This window comes from Micromesistius poutassou, assembly GCF_964030765.1.
Source record: "Micromesistius poutassou genome assembly, chromosome: 7".
Taxonomy (NCBI): Eukaryota; Metazoa; Chordata; class Actinopteri; order Gadiformes; family Gadidae; genus Micromesistius; species Micromesistius poutassou.
The window spans coordinates 9878797-9902496 of NC_140277.1; the positions used below are offsets into that span (position 1 = coordinate 9878797).

General features: G+C 42.5%; 1 protein-coding gene across 2 annotated transcripts in view; it reads right to left on the minus strand.

The window, feature by feature from the left end:
• The window catches only part of LOC311350404 (SH3 and PX domain-containing protein 2A-like), a 47092-nt gene extending 24135 nt beyond the window's left edge, over positions 1-22957 (minus strand). For both annotated transcript variants that reach the window (XM_084470414.1, XM_084470413.1), the window contains exons 1-6: positions 22618-22957; positions 20486-20566; positions 12807-12882; positions 11526-11602; positions 9584-9675; positions 4366-4394 (exon numbers count right to left, since the gene is read on the minus strand). In XM_084470414.1, coding sequence (XP_084326540.1) covers positions 4366-4394; positions 9584-9675; positions 11526-11602; positions 12807-12882; positions 20486-20566; positions 22618-22689 — 427 coding nt within the window. In that variant the 5' untranslated portion in view covers positions 22690-22957. The remainder of the gene's footprint in view (positions 1-4365; positions 4395-9583; positions 9676-11525; positions 11603-12806; positions 12883-20485; positions 20567-22617) is intronic.
• Between the last annotated feature and the right edge of the window lie 743 nt (positions 22958-23700).

The window sequence follows — 23700 nt, forward strand, 5'->3', positions numbered from 1 at the left end:
TTTAAACCAAACAATGAATCTAATGTAAAAGTTGTATCAACATTCACAGATTACAGCAGTGTTTCCCAGAGTGGAATGCGCACCTCCCTTGGGAGGTGCATGGGTACTGCAGGGAGATGGGATGGAAGGGATAATTAACGCATTTTACTGAGCGGTAAATCTCAATCCCACACTGTATAAAAAGCAAAGCACAGGCGGAACGAACAATGAGAAATGTGTTAAAACAAAAGAGCTGTAAATGAACGACTGCCCACGTGTGTGCATGGAAGGGCCAAACGTTATAGTCTCTGTGCATGAACTGCCCGCGGTGCGGCCCCACCAGATGCAGAACATCGTGAGGCATGGCCCCGCGCCCTCTCTCTCATCTGCTTTGCAATGTTGACGATAGAAGTGCTTAAAGCCAGGAAATGAAATTGAAAAGGAGTTCATATGGTTCTAGAACTCACTGAATGTCGATTGGCCAATCACGAGACTGAATGCTCAATGCGCTCTTAGTGCACATTTGCATAAAGTTAACTGAAGTTCAACTTTTTTCCCGCCCCTGCAAGCCCCCGCCTGCTTGTGAGCATTCCCACAATTATCTGAGACATGCGATATTGCATCCAATACAAAAGGTGTGGTCACACTTGCAATGGTTGAGGGCGAAGTTCTTGGATTCACAGCACCTTGACCTGTTCTCATTTTTTATTTTTCAGGTCTCATTCTCATTTTTATTAAAGCCATGTACACACAATTGATCAGACTGCTCACACCAACATTTTCTGCAACCTGTATGCATCCTTTATGTTTATTATGTCTCTGTAGTGATTTTCTGTTTGTTTAAGCAGAGACAAGGGTGTGTAATAAAGGGAAAACGGCGTCCACCTACACATGCACCTGTTATCGCTCTATTTTCTTTTTGTAACTCTAAATGGAGTTTCCAATGGACAATGGATAATCATGAAAAATGAATAGCGCTGTTGATGAACTTCGATTTTCGAGGGACCGAGGGATGACATTTATTCTTCTTTTTTGAGAATGACTAGGCTGATTAATTTTTGTGGGGCAACCCAGAAGTGTGACCATGACCAATACGGCTTTAGTGATGAAGCCCCTTTCAAACATGCAGTCTTTCCCTGCAATATCCCTGAACAATTCCTGTATGGGGTCATGTGTGAATGTAAACAGGGATTGATATTCCAGGAAATCTACACCGTAGATTTGCCTGTTCAGGACCTAGTAACATTTCTGCATCACTGCCGGTATGTGAATGAAAGCAGTAACATTGCCGGGAGAGGCACGAAAAGAGTTATGTCTGTCTTACGTAAGACGCTGTAAAAACCCAACACAAGAATACGCTGATGATGTATTAAAATCCGCAACTATTTATCTTAACGCACCAATGCTTATCAAGTGATTTAATATCAATGTCAATTCCGCCTAAAGCCCTTTTTTTTTTTAAAGAATAACTTGGACAGATTCCGAAATGATTGAGCTCCTCTTACCCCGCGAGTTTTATGGAGACTGGCATCCACTTTTATGGCGATGTTGCACTACCGCCACCTGCTGGACTATACCATGGCCCATCTATTCCGCCATACTATGTGTGAAAGGGCGAAAGACGGAATTGTTCCAGAACGTTGCTGAATGTGTAAATAGTAAAACATCTCTAGCGTTGCCTGAAAAGCTTCAGAGTAATTTTTGAAAGTTCATTTTAAATATAAATTTTGTTTAACGAGATAACCATGACATATTAAAACTTCTTTCAAGGTTTTTGAAGCATGAATGCAATCAGTAAAGTATAGACTACAACAAATAACAACATTGATTTCATCTCGTGGTCAGTTTTATATTGCAAATTCAGCACTGATGAGTCGATTGTTTTTTATTGGTTCACACAACATGCAAGAAAATGAAAATAAATATTATAATTTTCTGTCTAAGTATTTAAATACCTAGGCGAAGATCTCAGGGACCCCCTAGCTGGCTACGGCCATGCACATAAACACAATACATGCATAACACACACACACACACACACACACACACACACACACACACACACACACACACACACACACACACACAGTACGAATACAACATAGACACATGCATTGTTTGCACGCAAAACCCCCAAACAAACAACACACGGAAGCCCTGAACAGCAGACCTACACAAACACACACACGCACACACACCCAGTCCATTCCCTACATGGCCCCCTGAGCCTGCAGCTGAAGTAAAGACAGTGAGGAGGCGGCGGCAGCAGCACATAAACAGACTCCCACTCAGTACACTCACATGCTTTCCACTGGCCTCGGAAACCTCCCCTACACACACTACAAACTCCATCTGCTTTTCACATGAACAGTAACCCTGAGCGTGCTCTCTCTCTCTCTCATATATACTATAGTATTATATACTACCTAGTTCAGTGCAATGCATCCTATTCAATCTACAACTGTACCATGCTGAATGTGTTTTCAGATATCAGTCTAAAAAAGGAACAAAGAAAGAATGACAGAGAGAAAAGGGGGTATTCCAGCGGTGGTTACCTGTTAGCTGTTTAACCTAAGCTGCTGAGAGATAGCCTGGGAGTTCATGGGTCCTTTAGCCACGCCAGGTAAACAGTTCTCCCCGCCACCAACCACCCCGACCGCATACAGTCTCTCCCCCGGGTAGGGTCAGGGTTTTACTGTGCACTTGGGGCAGCACCATGTTATTATGGTAACCATAAGATGCAGCAACAGCACAAATTCACCACAGACCAGGCACACTTTCTCTGGTGTCCTCTGGTGCAGAGAATAGAACTAAAACAACTCTAGTCAAGCTGCGGTTGTAGTGTTAACCCCCATGTCCAGACAGGCGGTCCTGGCAGTGACTAACACAAGGAATGAAGGCTAACTACTGCCGACAACGATGACAAGAACCACACGTTAAGTATCGTTATGTGGAGAATAGGCCTGTTTTCTATTTTACAAACCAACAATACGTGATTTATTTAAAAATAGATTTGAACCATTCAAATAAGTGCATATTGCATTCTCAGCATAAGCAATTTTCCAGGGCAGTCAATCTGGAAACCAATTTAACTAGTGAAGACTCATCGCAGGCTGCATGCACGAAAGACACACACACACACACACACACACACACAGCTAGGAGTTAGGAAATCTTTCCATTTCACTATGACACAGGAATTACGAGTTATATAAAGTACTGATAGCATCGACCATAAAGAAATTAGCTTAAATTTGTCTTGCATTTTATTGTCAGCTACAATACAGTAGGTCACCAGAGGGAAAAAGTAATTGATGGTTATGTGTGGAGGTTCTACTGCTCATTTCATACTGCACTGTGACAAGACAGCAGAAAGGGGGAATAAACATCTGCTTGCAAGATTAATAACCAATTTAGTATTGCATGAAACTATTCAGAGAACTCATGCATACCAAAAGACCAACCAAAAATACAAAACATTTTGATTATGCACAGCTGTGCAAAATAACAAATGTACAGCTATTAATCAAGCCACATGCATGCAAGTCCTGTACTGTATCATATAAATCTGTCTTTCCCAGACACACTCCCTCAATTATACCCACTGCTCGAACGTCTGGCCCCAGACTACATCATTGTGTCAGCACATTTCCACTGTCATGTCATTCATTTATTATACCAAACCCAAAAAGTGGATTTATTAGTTATTTGACATTGAAAATGTCATAAATAACATTTCTTGGACAACTGAAAAGATGTTGCGATGACGTTACCGTGTCGGCACTGGCCTTGACAATTGCCCCCCTCCCCCCCTTGTATGAAGCCAACAACGGGCTAGCACACAGCTGGCTAACAAACAGCTGGCTAACAAACAGCTGGCTAGATCACAGTTGGCTAGCACACATCTGGCTAGCTGGCGCTGGTACTGGTGTTTTGTATTTTTCTCACAATCCAACAAAAGCCTTTATTTTGCCATATGCTTAATATCCTGTTTTACCTTAACATATGTATGTTATATTGCAGAAGTAAGACATGCTAAATTGTAATTTCTGTTTGTCTTTAAACCATGTAGTTTAAATAAGGTTATGATTGGTTAGGCTGAGCTTGTGGTAAACTGTTAAAATGTATGACATAAGTTCTCCATATCACCTCTCGTTGAAATTTTGCTGCCCTTGAGTATCAAAACAATGGTGTGAAATCACAACAAACTCCACACAAGGTTCCGCCCGTATGTCATTAAGCACAATAATCAAGATATTTCAAAACAATAGAATCACAAAAAAATGAATCACTTACTCCAGAGAGCATTCAACGTGTGGGAGCTGGTGGGGCAACAGGTGGGGTTAAAACTAAACGTTTAAAGCAGGTCAATATGCTTCATCTTACCTTTACGCTTACAGGAGCCTCCAAGATCTCTGAAAAACAAACAACACCAGAAAGCCATGGTCAGAATGTTGGTGTATATATATTTGTGTGTATTTAAGTGTGTGTGTGTGTGTGTTTGTGTGTGTGTGTGTGTGTGTGTGGAGGTAGAGACAAGAGAGACCAGTACATGTGCTGGTCTCCCACACCCACACCAGCAGCAACTGGTTACAGTGTGAGACCTTGCCAATTCACTTCTATTAAAATATCCCCGCTCTGAATAGTGGCCATCCAATAGCTCGATGACGTCCAAACTATTCGCCTAACCCTTGTTAAGAATGCATGCCGTGTGTGTGTGTGTGTGTGTGTGTGTGTGTGTGTGTGTGTGTGTGTGTGTGTGTGTGTGTGTGTGTGTGTGTGTGTGTGTGTGTGTGTGTGTGTGTGTGTGTGTGTTAGTGTGGGGTCCACCCTGAGGGAAGGAGGAGTGGGTGCTTTTGAGTTAATTGTACTGCTGTAGTCTGTATCTAAAGCCAAAACACATAGATGACACTTATGTCAATTGATTTACAGTGTTTGTTACTTTTATTTTATATACGTCACTCATTATTGAGCAAGTAGTGGTTAGGGCAACTTGCCCAAGGTTATCTACAGAAAGAGATCAAACACAGTCTCTTCAAAGTATTTGTTTATAAGGACAAGTTTCTGTTTGAACAGTTGCTTGTGGGAATTACTTTATTTCCCAGGTCCTGATCTGAATGACTGAATTGGAAAGAGACTATTGGACGGTTTAAGGACAGCAGGTAGTAAGGGTTAGGTCAAGGCTGGCTATGAATGGGACTACATAGACAAACTGGATAGCCTCTGTCAAACATTCACCAAGGACTGTTTGCCAACCTGTGGTTTGAAATGGTTCACGGCTAACCGAGACAGAATAAACAGTACTTCTGAAAACATATGCTGCTTAACTGCACCAAGTGTAGTTGATGAACACTATGACACTGAACATAAACATAATACGGTGCTGTTACCTGCTGTGGAACAGTGTGTACTTATGACCATTTAAAAATCCCAATAAAGCTTTGTGTATTTTCTTCCCATGGGTAAGCTATCTCCACATTAGATGTGTCCACAGTCTACCTGTAGCCATGGGCTTCGATGCCTACAGCAAGGTGCACTAAGCCCTACCCTCTCACTTCACTGTAAGTCACCTAATGGCATAATGGCACCTAAATTAATAAATAAAGAGGCATCCTCACATGCTTTCTAAAACCTGGGCTATATGGAAGCTGCACACGGAAAGAGACAATTTAGCTTTCAAACCTAGGAACCTCTTATTTTTTTTCACCAAAAGAGCCACCGTAGAAATAACACGGGTTACTTGTACTCTAATAGGCGTCACAGCATTCCACTGTCTCTTAACCTGAATGCTAACTATAGGTTACCCCCCGCCCCCCCATCTGTGTAATACATCCGTGATAATAACATCTGGATTTCGGTAAACAAAAATATCCATTAATTTAAACAGAAACATGCTCATATGGTGCACATGCCTTAATAAACCATGTATGTATTACAAAGGATATACCATAGCTGCAAAGGGCTTTCTGACCAGGCCCTGTTACGAGTGAACAATATACAACAACCAGCACTTCTACAATATTCTTCCCAGAAAAAGAAATGAGCACACAATTCTGGCACTGACCGCTCTCCTCTGAACACCAGTAAAATCGAATAAATGTTGGGCAGGTTCAGGGGAGAGAAAACATGTCCAAGCGCTATTAAAATGTTTAAGACTGTGCATATGTTGTTTTTCCGTGGTGAAATTTAGCTGTTTTATTTTTTTTTTAACTGAAGGAATAAACCATTTATGGCACAGTTTAGCTTCAGCTGCATTCTGATTCACAATGTGTACAACAAGCACAGAGGAAGGATTTGTTCAGATCGTTGACTGCTTAGATTGAGCTAAAACGTGCCATCTGCTAGCACATGCTAACTTGCGCTTTGTAGTTTGGGCCGATGTGTCAGATAGAAAATATTTTGTGGTCACTTTGGTAACATAAAATGATTGGGTTTGAAGCCGGGAAACAGTGTCTGCTTTATGTACAAACACACTCATCTGAGTGTCACCGACCTCGGCCTTAAAGGTCGCGGGGGTCAACGTTAATAAATAAGAAATAATTGTGATAAATTAAGGAAGTGCCTTTGTGCACAGTTCTCCCTCCCTAAAAAAGTTCTCCCTCACACATGCATACACCCGCACCAGCATTCTCTTTGCTACACTCATGCATACTCAAACAAACACACACACACACACACACACACACACACACACACACACACCCACACACACACACACACACACACACACACACACACACACACACACACACACACACACCTTAAAATCCCCAGTAAGGCGAGATCATCAGTGAAGGATGATGTCATTGGAGAGGATCGTAAGTGTGAGGGAGTTTGAGCCACTAATAGCCCTGCTTGTGGCCATCACCGTTGTTCACAATTAGGTCACAAGGCCGTCAAATCACTCAAGATCACGAAAGGGCCGTAATTTGTGTGTGCCTGTGTGTGTGTGTGTGTGAAGAGGGGGAGTGGGGAGGGAGAGCGAGGCAGAGGGGTGGAGAGAAGAGAGCAGGAGAGGGAGGAAGGGAGAGGGAGAATGCTGTGTGACCTAGGAAAGGGATCCTCAGATCTTGAAACAATAGACAAGTTTAAGGAAAGGAATTATTAAACAGAAAAACATGTCTTGCTGAAAATATAACAGCCACCTTTTTAAATGCAGGCGTGTCGTTGACTTGCTTGATTGATACAATCAGCTCATCAACTCAGATTTCATTTTTTGAGATTTATACCTGAATTTGTTAAATTACTCAGTTAAACGTGGATATTCAATTGTGTGCTATTTTGGATTATCATGGTGAATATTGTAAATTGATGTCTCTGCTCCTCCTCTCGTCTTTTAGTGGAGAGAGTTGGTGAGAGTTTTCACCAATCTAATCTCATCACTCAAAATTAATTTCAGTGCCTGAAGAATCTCTTCCACATGGAAACAAATGAATTAAATCGCCAGCAAGAGTAGCTGCTGCAACAGCAATATTTGATTGAAGGGTTTAACATTAAAACCAATTCCAAGTACTGAACTTTGAACCGCATCGGCTGATGTATGGCGCCACATTGTGGCAACAAAAGCAGAGGCTCGTTGGATAAGATCACAAATACCCTATAAACAATAGGTGGTAGCACAACTGGTTGCATTCTAATTTATAATTTCTTACCCAAAGCCATTCATAATCTAAAAGCCCCTGAACCTGTCCACCTCCTTTGTCCACCTCCTGGGATATGGAGCTGCTGGGATCAGCTGTCACATCTACACATCATCATTATGAGGGCTGGTGACCCCTCACCCTTCACCATCCATCATCCCTGATGGATGGATCAACATAGATCAGACCTCCGATACAGCTGCCTAATTTAATAGGCATGACCCACACACCCCACATGCGACTGCACACACACACACACACACACACACACACACACACACACACACACACACACACACACACACACACACACACACACACACACACACACATATATTATACATAAAATCATGTGCACATGCATACAGGCAAACACACACAATTACACAATTATGGATATACAGGCACACACCATGGGAAATGATGTGTGCACACACACAATCAAATGCATGCATTGCAAACACAGACACATATGTGCGCACACCTACATGTTTTGTGAATATAGGGCTGGGCAACTTCGACTGCAAATAAAATAAAAATCAGCTAATGAACAAGTTTAGATTAAAACCTAGATATTTTTCTCTAAACACATTAAAAAGACCAAAATATATGGTCCACCGTTTGCAGCATCTAAATGAAGCCCTTTTCATCTACTGTATGGGGGATGGGGACCATATCTTTTACGATTGAATATGTCAGCGCATCTTTGATGGCCTGCCACCAGAGCCCTTTCCTGTCACGAGGAATGACATGATGCTGACGGCATTGCTGCCAAGGTTACCTGCTTTCTTGCAGGCACTTTGTGGCTTGAGCTGGAAAAAGTTGGTTTTGTTCCCCATAAACATGGTAATATGTCTTATGATTGTCAACATAGTAATCTATGCCATTCGATCACTGTTACAAAATAAGACCTTCATTTTGTGAAAACAGTAGTCAAATCCTATGTTTTTGCCAGTCTCCCAAAAACACTATGAACATTCCACTCTGCCTTGAACACAGGTAACGGTCTTGACGCCGAAGTGCCTGTTAGTATACTCTGCGACGTCACAACCAAGGGACACCGGAGGCAAGGTGTGTGTGGACGTGTAGCACTCTGTCTGGGCACCGGTTGAATGCGACATCCCAGAGAGGGTGAAGCCTCTCAGACACACATTCTAGTATAATGCCACGCTTGTGTGTGATGTGTGGAGCTGGAGGGACAGCTGTTAATTTTGATTGATTGATTTTGATGTCTGAGAGGGAGATAGACTTCCCGGACAACTATAGTATAACACTACGGTGTGTGTGGATGTGTGGAGCTCCGTCTGAACAGCGCTTTATTTTGATGTCCAAGTCTGAGTGAGGGTTAAGCTTCTCAGTATCACAAAGTTGCCAATGGTCGTAGCACACCCCCTCCTTCTCAGAAATCTCCACAAAACACATTAGTTAAATCCCAGATGAAACAACGGGTTCCCTTGCATCTTTAAGGCAAAACAAATCTGCGGAGTCTAGAACTTTTAGAAATATCGTTTTTTTGGTTAAGCCATTTCGCAAACCGCAGGAAAGCACAAATGCTAATTAATCAATTAAATTTTAAAAATTGCCCAGCTCTATCTGAACACACATAATTATGTGCAAACAAGCACAAACAAGCATAAAAAATAATGTGCACACACACATGGGAACACCAACAAAAACATCGCACACACACACACAATCATGTGCACACACGTTTATGTGCAAACACACGTCAACTTACTCATACATTCACGCATGCAAATACACAATCACAAACAATCACTTGCATGCACACACGTCAACAAACACACACACACACACACACACACACACACACACCCTTACACGCCACCAGAGGGCAGTGTTTAATGACTTCTGAGACAGCAATGGTCATGGTCATGGAACTCATTGACATCCATTGTGTCTTGTGGGGTCCGGAATGAACACTAGCAGTCAGGGACACTCACTCTTTAGGAGGGTTGATGTCCTCTGTGCTGGTTTCGAAGAACCCAAGCACCTCCTCACTCTGGGAGATGTGGGAGGGGAGCTTCAACAGGGCCTGTGGGGAGGAGGAGAGGATGAGTTCAATGCCCATGTTTCATCATCACACATTTCAAAATAAAGGACACTAATAAGTCAAGATAATGTTATTGTCCAGCCCTGAATGAGCCCCCCCCAGTTTAACTAAAGGACAAGGAAGAACTCGGTTAACATGGAGGGAAGAAACCTTTAGAAGGACCACAGAAGAGGGATCCCTTCTTCCAGAGAGTGCAGTCGACGCCCAATGGGCAGTCGTTTAATAGTGGCCCAAAACGGAGAAGAAAGGTGATGAGGAGACGAGGGGTGGGGTGGGTGTGGGAGCGGTAAACCATGGCGTGCAGCAGCGGTCATTGTATGAGCAGTGAAATGAGACAATGCTGTGGGGCAGCTGGAGGATGTGGAGGGGAAGGAAGAGGGGCTGTGAAACCTCAGCCAACGATACGCTAGACACACCTTTCTGGGAGGAATAACTGGAAGAATAAAAATAATAACCAAGCTAGTGGATGAAAGAAAGAAGCAACGCATGGATTAGAAAGTATTTTGTTCCACACATAGAACACATAATAGTCGGTCATAGTGATATTTAGTTCATGAGATGACCTCAGTTATTCTTGTTTAAGCCCCTTCATTCTCAATTGTTTTTCAAATGTTTTTCAAGTGTATTTAAGTCATCAGTTTGGTTTGGTTATGTTTGTTCAGTTTCCTTTTTCTGTGGTAGTTTTGGGGCCATTTCTTGGATTTGTTCTGTTCTTGTTTGCTCTGCAAACCCTTTCTAGATTTAAAAACCTCATTTGTTCAAACCTCAACCTGCCTCCACATCTGCATTGGGTCCTAACTGGGAACTATTGCACCTTTTCTTCATGCCGTAAACGACTCACATTTTCACCTGTTTGTCATTGAGATGTTGATACCTGACAGCTGCTCACTGGTCATCCAGTTCATAAAGTATCCCCTTGTTGGGGTTCAAAGAAAGTCCACCACCTAGCTCCAACTCTGAATATGGGTTCCTCCCTATATAAAGAGGGAGAGTTTGGGGGATAGAAGGGTGTAGTCTGAACATAGGGAGGACCCTATGTTAGAGAGATCATGCAACTAGCACCTAATTTGAACTATTGTATATTTTCTGACCAGCTTGTCTACCATTGTAGCCCAGACAGATCGCTACAGGAAGCAGCCAAAACTGAAACACTGAAGCACTTAAATAAGGGTGAAATAAGTGAAATAAGGGTGACTACATTCTAGCCATTCTGAATAGGCCCTTTGGATCTACAACAGTGCAATTATCCTTTAAGGAGTTCACTCTAGGTTCTGTGTCTCTCTGAAAGGATAGGGTGTTGTAAGAGCTGCTCACGTTGCCACGGCCGCGATCACCTGACTCACAGCCCCCTGACGTTGTGATTGGCCAGAACAAGGTCAGGTACAGCCAGCTGTGTTACTGTGTTACTCCCACGCCTCAGATCTGCTGACTCACTCTCGTCTCTATGGCGACTGTCGCTTACGCACCCTCGCCCCACCTCACCCACCGCTCTCTCTCTCTCTCTCTCCCTTTCTCTACCACCCGCTGTTTTCCTTCATACGCTGCCTATTTACACTGGAGAAAGGAAACGACCGGGGAAGATAGAGCTACTTGTTTTCCTGCTGTACAGGCTCGTAAGGAAGATAGATAGGGTGTGTGTGTGTGGGGGGGATCTGTTGTGCAAGTGCTGCATGCTAAGATAAATAGTCTTTGAGATAATCACATCGACGTTTCTTACTGTCTGCTGAAGCAGTTGATGGGACAGTGTAGCAGTCAAGGAAAATATTGTGGTTATTATATAGTGCAAGTTTAATGTCAGACTACGGGGATGCGGATGAAGGCTTATTTCTTACTTTGCAGTAGTTGTCCAGGTGCTTCAGGCGTCGAACGGCCACGTCTCTAATGTGGCTTCTCCGAAACAACACCTTACCTGGAAAAGGAGAACTGCATCAAAACTATCCATATTGTGTTGTTCTTTTCCTCAAACCGTCAAAGTAATGGTATTGTATTATACAATGCATGGCTACATAACAATCATCATTCTATTCTTAACAAAAATATTTATTATATATCGCATGTACACATACTTCACTCAATGTGTCGTGAAGTATGTGTGAAAATGTGAAGCATTTTATAAAGCATCCTTTTTTTTATGTTTACATGTAATAAATAGAATCAATACAACATATTGGGAGAAAAAGATCTCACATCGGCATTTAAGGTACCACTTGAATGTGACAATAGAGAATAGAGAATACTATTATTGAGGTACTGTGGACTATCTATTTCCCCTAGTCTGTGTGCAATATTTGAACGATACATTTAGTGTGTTTAGCTGCATCTCAAATGACTCTTAAGTGACCTCTGAAAGCATTAGGGGGCCTACTTAAGTGCTTAGACCCTGAGGTTACAAAACGGTTCTCCACTGTTTCTCCCTTCTTTCAAACCCATTAGACCCCATTATAGCGGTCACCCTTTCAAAATAAGAGCACTGTCATGCTAAATAGATCGGCTGCAACCTAAACGTCTAATAGCACACATTTCAAACAACTGCTGAGCAGTGAGCATAGCTATTAACTGTAGTTGGGCTTAAGGACCCCCCCCCCCACCCGTATCGATTCATAAGATAAGGCGTAAAGTGACCACTAACCTCTCTGTGTTTGTAAATGCGCAGAGACCACTTATTCGGATATTTATCTCTGTGGCGGTGGGCTCCTTGCAGCAGCATCGAAACAGCAGCACAAGTCGAGGCTCTAGAGCTGGGCGGCCTGGGCTAACAAGGAGCCTCTTCACTGCTCTACCCTGCCCCGGGGTTTATCAGATTAGATGAATCTTTCTCTCGCTCTCTGTCTGTCCAGCCTCCTACTGCCATACCAGACCACTAACTGCCCGGGGAGAGCACTGAAGGACAGAATTCCCACAATGCAGTGGTGGTAGGCCTTGCTATGGAGCGTGTAGGCGCAGAGACAAATCTCTCTTGTAGAGGGAAATGTCACTCTCGCCATTTAGTGACTTTGACATGGGTGTTTTGCATGATTTGAATGTTACACTTTTCAGTCAATTCGGCCACGGATAAGTGACAGTATGGACGTGTTTGGGGAGGATTGGTGGGTCAATTATTATTATTTTCTTACCAGGTAGAAATGGAATGATCCTCTTTTTGGGGTCTTTCTGGCCACCATCAATCGGGAATTTATCAAGTATCCGCATCTGAAAAAAACAAATTGTGTAAAATTAATAAATCAAAGTCATCAAAAGAGTATTCTTGAAAGACTTTCATATGGAGTTCTGCTAAAGGCAAAGCGTCCCTTATGATAGAGTAACTGAAACTTAATGATGGGTTGTAATCACATAAGATAAGATTGGTACTTTTATTGATTCCCGTTTGGAAAAAAAATTGTGATAGCAGCACAACACCAATATAACAAGACAGATCCTAATAATGATAAGAATACAGAAGAATAGATTAAATTAATTGGAATGAACTAATAACTAATAACTATACTAACTACTAATAACTAATATCGGTAATGATCAGTCACTTATTGACCCAAACCACCATGTTGTCTTATCTATCGATGAACTAGAGAGGGGAATTTAAAAATAGGGGGCTCTTTTGTGACCGGGGGTCACACGCTCGGTGGCAGCGGATGAATTTCCTGTTACTCGGCAGGAAACACAGGGTGTTATCACATCGGCGCTGACAGACTACTTTGTGATGTCACTGGAAAGAGATTCCCTGTGATCTCCGACCGGGATGGTCAGGGACACATCCAGGCTTATAAAAAAACAGGAGGATTGGTTTCCCAATAATTACAGAGAGTAACCGGATGAATCTTGTTCATCATTAATTACTATTATTACATGGCTTTGTTGAACACTTGATTCCTCCTCATCATGATTGGTCAATTGCGGCATTCAATGGTCGGCCATTTTTGTATAGCAGACCGCTGCTATGTATAACAGACCTTTGTTATGGACGCAGTTCCAAAGGTATCTACCAGACTATTTTATTAGCGGAAGCAATCAAATAATTTATAAACCAATAAAATATTTTTTTCCTGTTATATTTTGTATCAAATGATTGATTTATTATTGTTGTTTTTTTTACCGTGTTTGGGTGTATTTCACAATAATGACCGGCTCACTGTACATTATCCCATACTCATAGAACACTGTCTTTCTTTGTGAGGGTTGGGGAAGGTTATTTTGTGATGGCTGAGGTGGTGACCCCTCATTCTCATGTGTGCTCATTGTGCTCAGTGCTTCACAATATATACTATTATATATACTATTGTATATTTTATATTTTATTGTTGAGCAGATGCGTTAACAAAGCGACTGTATTCAGATACATGTTATTAAACCCAGTACCTTTTCAGCTGGCCGTCTCCTGGCCTCTAGATTCACTGTCCTACCCACATTTTATATATGTTCCTACTGTACATGAGTACATGAGTGGGAAGTTGTGGTGTGTACAGTACATGAGCCACATGCAGTTTATATTATCTTTACTAAATGCTCATTGTTACCTCATGGAAAAAACGTGTCTTTATTTGTGTGTGTGTGTGTGTGTGTGTGTGTTTGTGTGTGTGGAAGCCTCATTAAAAACCACCACTACAGTAACATCTGCCATGATTCTGCCGAAGCTCCCGCCTTGCTTCATTCCAGATGTTCTCCTCTGGACGCCAGAGGTCTGTGAACCTCTAGAGCTGAAACACAAACATCTGAGTCCAGCCCGGACAGGGCTCGGTGCGGCGCAGGGCCAAAGAGATCCAGGTGGACAAACACAGGACAGGGTCCAGTGGAGGTGTAGGGTTGAGTCCACACTGTCTGCTCCCATGCTGCCTTCTGGGTCACTTGCTTTTTAACAGAGATGCAGTTGGCTTTTCTCTCTTTGTGGTTACTTTTTGGACTACTTTGGCTTTTTCATTTCCCCTTGTGGTGACTTTTAGTCGTATTCTGGCAACCCCCCTCCTCAAATAAATATGGACAGAAAATAAGGAGTGGTTTCCTTTGAGGAGAGCAGCCGGCGTTTCTGTGTTTCGAGTTAAAATGATGAATACAAGGAATCTCTTTGGGTTTACCAAAACCTCCTAATAGGCACAAATGCATCGCCATGTGTTTTGAGGTTTCCATGATAAGGCTTTTTCGTCTTTAAACAAAAATAACAACCGGAATAAAACATGGTTTTCACGTCTTGTGAAAGGCAATTAGTGGCAAAATAACCCTAAAACCTTTAACAAGGCTTTTATTATAGAATGTTATTGTGCAGAATGCACAGCAAAAAAACCTTAATACATCCTTCGGGATATGAAAAGAATAGTTATTGCTATCCGACATCAAAATACACACCCAACGGCCTGTCTGAATATCAAGTGCACACTCCCTCCCTACTAGCTGATGGGAATTATATTGTCAGTCACATCATAACACCCAATCCCTGGGTGACAGACAGCTGTCATTCAGAACTCACCAAGATGATGATGAATGGGCCCCCAGATAGGGTCCAAACCCTATCTGTGCACACCCAAAAAGGCATGCGAGCACACACACACAGAAATGCATACGCATAGACCACGTGGCGTCAATTCTTATATATATATATTTAAAAAATCATAAACACAAGCCTGTGCACAAACCATATGCCCACACCCAGACACAATCATGTGCACACACACACATGCACACGCACACGCACACGCACACGCACCACGCACGCACGCACACACATAGCGCAAGAGAGCAATATGGGCTGCTGTAACATGAATGTTACAGGGTTTGAATAGCTCGTCGGCACATATAATTATCACCTATACGTCGCAGTGTCAGCCAAGTTCTTTCCCACTTGGGAAAACAATTATGTAGCATGTAGCAACAGGTGTTATAATATAGACATGGGGTTTTCTTTCACTGTGGCTTTTCACTTGCGTCATCAAGCAAGCATAGCGAAGAGAAGAGTGGGGAGGGAGTCAGGGAGTGAAGATTGTTAAATGGGGTGTGCTCTGGTTCGGCCAACCTCTGGTTCGGCCATGGTTGAACATGTGAAATCAGACAGCAGCTTCTGTGTAACGGTAATAGGTAATAAGAGTAACCTTTTTGCAAAAGGGTGATGGAGAGAGGAGTGAGAGAAAGAGAGCTGGGGAAAAAGAGTCAAAGAGTTTGAGAGAGAGGGATAGAGGGAGAAAGAGTAGGAGAGAGTGCCACATATCAGCCAGAGAGAGAGAGTCTGCCTTATATTTCCCAGAGAGAGAGAGTAAGTGCCACATATCAGCCAGAGAGAGAGAGAGTGAGTTCCACAGAGGGAGAGCGTGCCACATATCATCCAGAGAAAGAGTGAGTACTACATATCAAGAGTGCCACAGAATGTGAGTGCAACATATCACCCAGAGAGAGTGACACATATCACCCAGAGAGAGAGTGACACATATCACCTAGAGAGAGTGAGTGCTATATATCACCAAGATAGAGAGTGCCTCATATCTCATAGAGAGAGTGCAACAGAGACAGAGAGAGTGTGTGTGCCACATATCCAGAGAAAGAGTACTACACATCAAGAGTGCCACAGAATGTGAGTGTAACATATCACCCAGAGAGAGTGAGTGCCACATATCACCCAGAGAGAGTGACACATATCACCCAGAGAGAGAGACACATATCACTCAGAGAGAGTGACACATATCACCCAGAGAGAGTGACACATATCACCCAGAGAGAGTGACACATATCACCCAGAGAGAGTGACACATATCACCCAGAGAGAGACACATATCACCCAGAGAGAGTGAGTGCTATATATCAACCAGAGAGAGTGACACATATCACCCAGAGAGAGTGAGTGCCACATATCACCCAGAGAGAGTGAGCGCCACATATCACTCAGAGAGAGTGAGTGCTATATATCACCAAGATAGAGAGGGTGCCACATATCTCCCAGAGAGAGTGACACATATCACCCACAGAGAGTGAGTGCCACATATCACCCAGAGAGAGTGAGTGCCACATATCACCCAGAGAGTGCAACAGAGAGAGTGTGTGCAACATATCATCCAGAGAGAGAGAGAGTGCACCACAAATCATCAAGGGAGTGAGAGACTAACCCTGCCACAGAAAGAGAGGGAGAGAGTGCTACAAATCAGAGAGAGAGAGAGAGAGAGAGAGAGAGAGAGAGAGAGAGAGAGAGAGAGAGAGAGAGAGAGAGAGAGAGAGAGAGAGAGAGAGAGAGAGAGAGAGAGAGAGTCACAGAAAGAAAGAAAGAGTACAGGAATGCTACAGTGGGAAGATTCTATCCCTTGGCCCTGTGAAATCCTGCATGCTGTTTACTGCTCTGAGATTATGTTTAACAACCTTTTCTCTCAGGATATGCTTCTCATTTACATGGCTGGAACGCTGTTTGTACATCTTAAAACACTATGCACAACCATCTAAATTGCCACATTATACCAAGGATTTTTCCGTTTACCATTATTGGAAGTACTTAAAAACTCAAAAGCAGACTCTTACAAAGAAACTCATTGCAATTTCATCTGTGGCTCCTTTGCTTACACACATTTCCCCCAGTGTATTAATTCAGTTGACCAATTCCTTCATATCGCTCTTATGTATTATTAGTTCCTCTATTCTCCTGAGCCTGCAAAGTGCTTCAGGTTTTAACTGTGAGTGCAGGAGGAATGGCTGTGTCACAGAGCAGGCTTATGACAGGAATGTAGGCCAGACAAATTACAGTGCAGACAGGGAGGGAAAGAGACTGGTCAGAGTTCGGCTTTCTCATCCAGAGAATAATGACTTGGTGAACACTGCAGGAGTTTCTCAATCAGGGGCAACTTGCACACAGCTCATGTACATAGTGTAGTATAGGGGTATGGGTGTTCCACTCCCAACTGAAAAGTATTTAGTTCAGGTGTCCAAAGCCTAACCTGTAGGCATCCTTCAACAAGATGCCTTAATCATACCTGCTCCTTAATGGCCTGTATATGTATTCAGTTTGCTTTGGATATAAGCATCTTTTAAAAAATAAATAATAATGTTATGAATATTATGAATATTATCGAATATTATGTATTATTTGGCTGGCATGTTGGCACATGCCTTCTGTAGGAGTGGAATATAGCATGGTTATTAATTGAGCTAGAAGGTTGAGTTTAGGACCTCAGGCCATTGCAAAGTGATGTATCATCACAGCAGATATACATCACTGTTGGTGCACACCACTATTAGTGGATTGAGATCATCTGCTTGACAACAAGAGGAGGTTTAAGAGCGGAGTAAAGACAGTATTTGACAGCTGGGTGCCTGCGTTGGCTCAGGTTCAGGTACATTATCCTCAAGCTGGGATTTTGTTGTGATGTGTTTAGTTGTTGCCATGTTAAGGTCGTGGCATAAGGTCACACGGCTGGCCTGAGCTGCACTTCTGCTGCTCGTCGCTGGGCGCGTGCGGTATGGGTATGCAGACAAAGGCTGCAGAGTCTGGAGTCTGGAGGTGTCGGCTGGCAGATGAACAATAAAGGGCTTTGTGTGGATTCATGTTCATCATGTTTATCATGTTGTATTTTTGGCAACACTGGCAACAGCTCAACTTGGTTGTGCAGAACTTGTTGTGCAAAAAACTTTTTGTGTGATACTACAATTCGGATTGTATGACTTTGACTGTTTTTGGCCTCACTTGTAAGTAATCTTGGATAAAAGTAATTTAGTGTTAGGCCACTGTGAACTGGAGCCCATTGTTTTGGGTTTCACTGCTTAAGAGACAAACTCCCCTGTGTTTCAAAAGAATCAACTGAGTGAAACACTTGATGAATTAACTTCAAAGGGCCATGGTTCATTTAGGAGTGCACTTGCAGGTTCCTGGAGCAGCACTTATCTTCTGTGTGTGTGTGTGTGTGTGTGTGTGTGTGTGTGTGTGTGTGTGTGTGTGTGTGTGTGTGTGTGTGTGTGTGTGTGTACCACCTCTTCCAGGTCATAACTTCCTCCTTATTCCCATTTAGATTATTGTGGCACTGGTCTGCCAGATCCAACCAATCTAGCTAATTTAACGATAGCTGGAAGCACTCAGGTTAGCAAAGTCATGCTTGGAAACTTTTGTCTCAACAAAACATTAACTCGATAGTATAATAAAAAGATATATAAATGTCAATATATATATCAAAATACAAAATAATAGGAATATTGAACTCAAAGATTCTAGTTGACTGGTTAAATAGTACAATACAAATACATTGACATACAATATACAATTAACTGCTATGTCTAAATCACCCACTAGTTCAACCTTATAGCTGGCAAGTTTAAGCACAGATAGTCCTCATCTGCTAAGGAAATACACTCTGGGCTGTTCGGTCATGTATGCCAAAACTTCCCAACAAAGACAGCAGAACTCACTTTTGTTGCTGCTCCACACTACTTGTACTTATCTGACACCACCACCAGAACAAAAAGGAGCGAATGCATTGAGGATAGAAGAGGGCCAGAGTGAGAGAGCTGGTGTTTACAGAGACAGGAGAGCAGCCTTGGAGCAGCACTGGGCAGCAGGATTTTCCTGGCTATTAGCAAGAGGCCCTGGAACAAAGAGTTTCCTCCTCGCTGGCTCCGACAACGGCCAGCCCACCCCAGCTCCTTGGTTCAGCTCTGCGGTGGGCTGTGTGCCGTTATCTGAGAGGAGCCAATCCTCTTCGCTTGTATAAGAAATGCACATACACATGTACATACACACACCCACACGCACTCTCATGCACATACGCACACGCACACATATGCACTCTCGAAAATAGACACACACATACATATAAAAACACACACACACACACACATACATAGACTTGGTTTTATTCACAGGCATGTCATACATCCACCCACACACTTACATATACACAAATGTGTACACACCCACACTCTCAGCCACACACATGGACACATGCACACGCTATCTTCCCAACTACCATGTATTACTCAGGCAGTGAATGAGAGTGTTTACATTGTCCCTATCCATCAAGATAAAGTTAAAGAGATATTGAGCCATATTGGTGATTAACGCTGGGCTTGGCTGAATGTTGAGGAGATATTTGACGGATGACATTGGACACTCCAACTGCCCTGTGTTTAGACCAGGCGATATGGATATAGCATAATATGCGTATGATTAATACAAAATACCGTTGTAAACATTCCAACCCAGGGCTATTGAAATAAGTGGACATTTAAAGGGTATGGGTATCAAAAACGAAAGGTGTTTTCTTCATGTACGATGTGTTAAACTTCAAATCCTCCATACATTTTTAACTGTCATTTTGCAAAGCTGAGTGGATGTTTGTACTTGGCTACCCAACCACCACTTAAGAGACGATTTTGCCTAATATTAATTATGAATGTGTTGTTACTAACGTATAGGTTCTTGTAGTCCCCCTGTAGTCATTTTTCTCACATGCATCATTGATTACTTTTTAGTCGTGCGGAAGCAGCCCAAGAAAGCTCAAACTCTGCTGAACTTTGAACTTTCAATGCCAGCTGGGATGACATCATTGCCTATGGGCACACACTGGGCACATTGAGACGAGTGGAGCGCAGGCGCCCCGACCACACGCTTGAGACCAAAAGGTCAAACTGACCTCATACAGCCAAGAATTGTCTAATGAAAAAGCAGAGGGGGGATTTTGGCAACTTTGTTCCCACAAACTGCTTACGAAGTCCATTGCACAGTGGTTTGGTTGTATTGGTTGTATATTTTGTGTGTCATTGTATATAACCGACATCTGAAGCCAAATGTGCGAATCTAAAAAAAAAAACATTGAAAGACAATGAAAATGTAAAATAACTTTACCTGCAGGTCGAAAAACTTGCTGTAGCGTCTGTAGATGACATGGGAAGTAGAGTCAGAGTAAGAGACATTGATAAGGTACACCTAGAGAGAGAGAGAAAACAAACACAAACAAACCAGATTCATTTGGGTGTGGTAAAGGGCCCTCTGACCAATCAGCAGCAAAGCCTGACTCCCCCGAAGTGTCACTCCTAACTCAACTCAACGGGGGTCACCAGGGGTCAAATACAATCATCAAGCCTGTCCAACTCAACCGCACCTCATCAAGAGGCTGTCACAAAAGACTCTGTACATTTATTTACTATCATACCACAGCATGGTTGAATACTATACTAAAGGTTGAATGGTGAATGCTAAATGTTTCAAATCAATTTGTTACAAAAAAAACATAAAAAACAACTATCAAATACAACTATCAACAACATATGAAAACAAAATGCTCAAAGCTTGTAACAAATTGCTATTGACACTTAATCAGCGTTGAACTGTAGCTTGTATCCAATTATTGTTGGGAACTGTGGTATAAGCAGAATAAACCACTCAGGGTGTCTTCCTAACCTCCTTCATGGTAAATGGAGGGAAGGGAAAGCTCAACATAGTCATACTTGCTGGTAAAAACTGATTCACAGACATGTCACCTTTCCTACATGAGTTGACTGGTTTGTATGAGCGTCATCAACAAAGGAACAGTGACTGCAGTCCTGTAGCACCACATCTTGTGTCCGGCTCAGCAACTAGCCAATAGATGAACCCAAACGTATTTTCTATATCTATTTACAATTAAAGGTCCATTGCTTTCAGTTTTCTTCCAGTTATTTTTGTCTAAGGAAGCAGATCAAACAAGTATTTAAACTTAAAAAAAGATTTGGATTGGAAGTTATTTTCTACGCAAACATAGTCAGCTGAGTTAAGTTAATAAAAAACGAACCCGGAAATCTGACAGTAAAACCTGCAATCAAGTGAACAAACCCACGGGCAATAGAACCCAGCCTGTGCTTTCAACATGATGGCATGTGAGTGTACAAAGGCCAACATTTACACACGTGGGACAATCTGGATAGGTTTTATTTACTTTTATTTATTTATTTATTTCAAAACGAAACCTATATATTCGTAGCTGCTTAATAATGCACCTATCTAGTCAGAATCACGCGTTCTACACTTTGCTCTTTGGATACAGTCAGCAAAGGTATCAACAAAAATACCTATTTTAAATATTCTCTGACCAGTAGAACCGATTTTTTGTTTTAATGTTGGCTATAATAGTGCACATATCCTATCACGCGTTGATATTGTCAGTAGCAGAGTAATTACGTGTGTTTATTCGGTGAAATAGGTCACTTTGCTTGGAGGTGCCTCATTTACTGGGGGCACACCTACACAGCCTGTTTAAATGTCATGCAAAGAGAAGCAGTATATTTTGGTGTGGCACTTCGTCTTTATTTCTGTCTTGAACACAAACGATGAGGTAAGTCTTTAGGCCCTATATCATCAAGCATTTAGGAAAAGGAAACGCGAAATGATACACTATTTGGATGAGCTCATGGCATGATTGCCGGTGGTAGTAAGTATTTTTGTAAACAGATGAGTCGCCAGCAGGTACAGTCTGGGAGACAACAGCCCTCTGAAGTGGCTGTCCCCCGAAAGGAAGCGCGACTTGAGACAAAGGACAATGACTTCATTCCTCTTGGTAGTCTGCTGAGGCATTTCCAATGGCTTAGCTCGTAGATAACGAGATCTTCCTTCTTGCAGAGAACACGATACAACACGATATTGCCATTAAGGGTACGATCCCAAGGGGAGAGGCTACGGGGCCCTAAGGGAATACCGTTCACCAAGCGAGAGAGAAATCGAATTTATCCTAACTCTTAAGATAATGAAACCCATCGCCACTGATGGACAAATTGATTTCTGCAGTTCCTCAGAGACCTCGGGGACCCTAACTTGTAGGAGAATGTCATGAAACGCCATGGCATCTCTAGGAAAATTACACAAGAAGTAGCCTATCATGTGATTTTTTTTTTTCTTTAAACAACTATGTTTGAGATTGGATCTGTATATTTGAAACAGCATAGTTGGCAACGCAGTGTTGACCCGTCCAAAGAACTGTCCGAGATATAAATAAATCAACTTACATAGTGTTTGGACGGGTTTCTTCTCTTCTGCACATCCACAACTTTAACTTCAGCGACTGTTCGTAGATGCATCCTGACAGCTCACTCAGACTCTTTACCTTGCTGGAAAAGTCATGGACATTTAATCCCCTGGAAATAGTCGGTCCGGGAAAAACACGCAAGAAGACGAAAACAATAAAACAAGTAGCAACAAGACGCGAAACGAAGCGTTCCCCACAGACGCTTATGCCCTTCCTTAATTGTAATATGCGAAAGTTATCAAGGCTGCAACACGCGATAGGACAATATGGAAAGCCGTCCCTTGCTGTTAGAGAAACGTCTCGTCCCAGAGAGGGGTTGGACCATATGAAGACAGCATGGCCAAGAGAGTTGCTGACGCTGGGTTGACCATTGACATGGGCGGTCCCAGAAAGTGACTATAGAGACAGTGGTAATTGTTGTAATGTTATATTTGAGATCTGTATGACCTCCGTTCAAGGGAATGTATGTCCCGTCCCCCGCCCATCCATGTACGCGTCTTGAGGAATTGGGTTTTGGGGGGGTGGGGTGGGGTGGGCATAGATTAATGAAAGACAACAAAAGTTAAATGATCGGGCCTATACACATGCAGTCGTTTTTATTTTGTTTGCATAAAAAAGCTGTGTTTGGAGTAGAGGGCGTTTTGGGTTTGGTTTTAGTAGAACAATGAAAATACAGTAGGACCAAACATAGGCCTAATGGTGTTGTCTCCACCTGGTGGAGGGTATAGGGATAGACAATATTTGGAAATTAAAAATTATGACTAACAAGTCAATTAATAGCGTATCGATGTTGGCCTGTTCTCTGCGGTGACGCCTGTATGCTTAGTGACGAAGTTCCCCAGCAGGCTTTGGCTCGGCATTGTATATCCCAGTTAGCAAATTGGTAATTCAGCGGTGCATTGGAGAAATAGTTTACATTAAGTGATTTAGCAGACGCGTTTATACACGGTGACTGCAGTTATAATCTTGAAGATGCAGGCACATAAACCAGTTATCGGAGCGTGGGAATCCGTGAGCCGAGTTCTCTCTTCTAATATATGAATAGAGGCTAAACATCAATGAA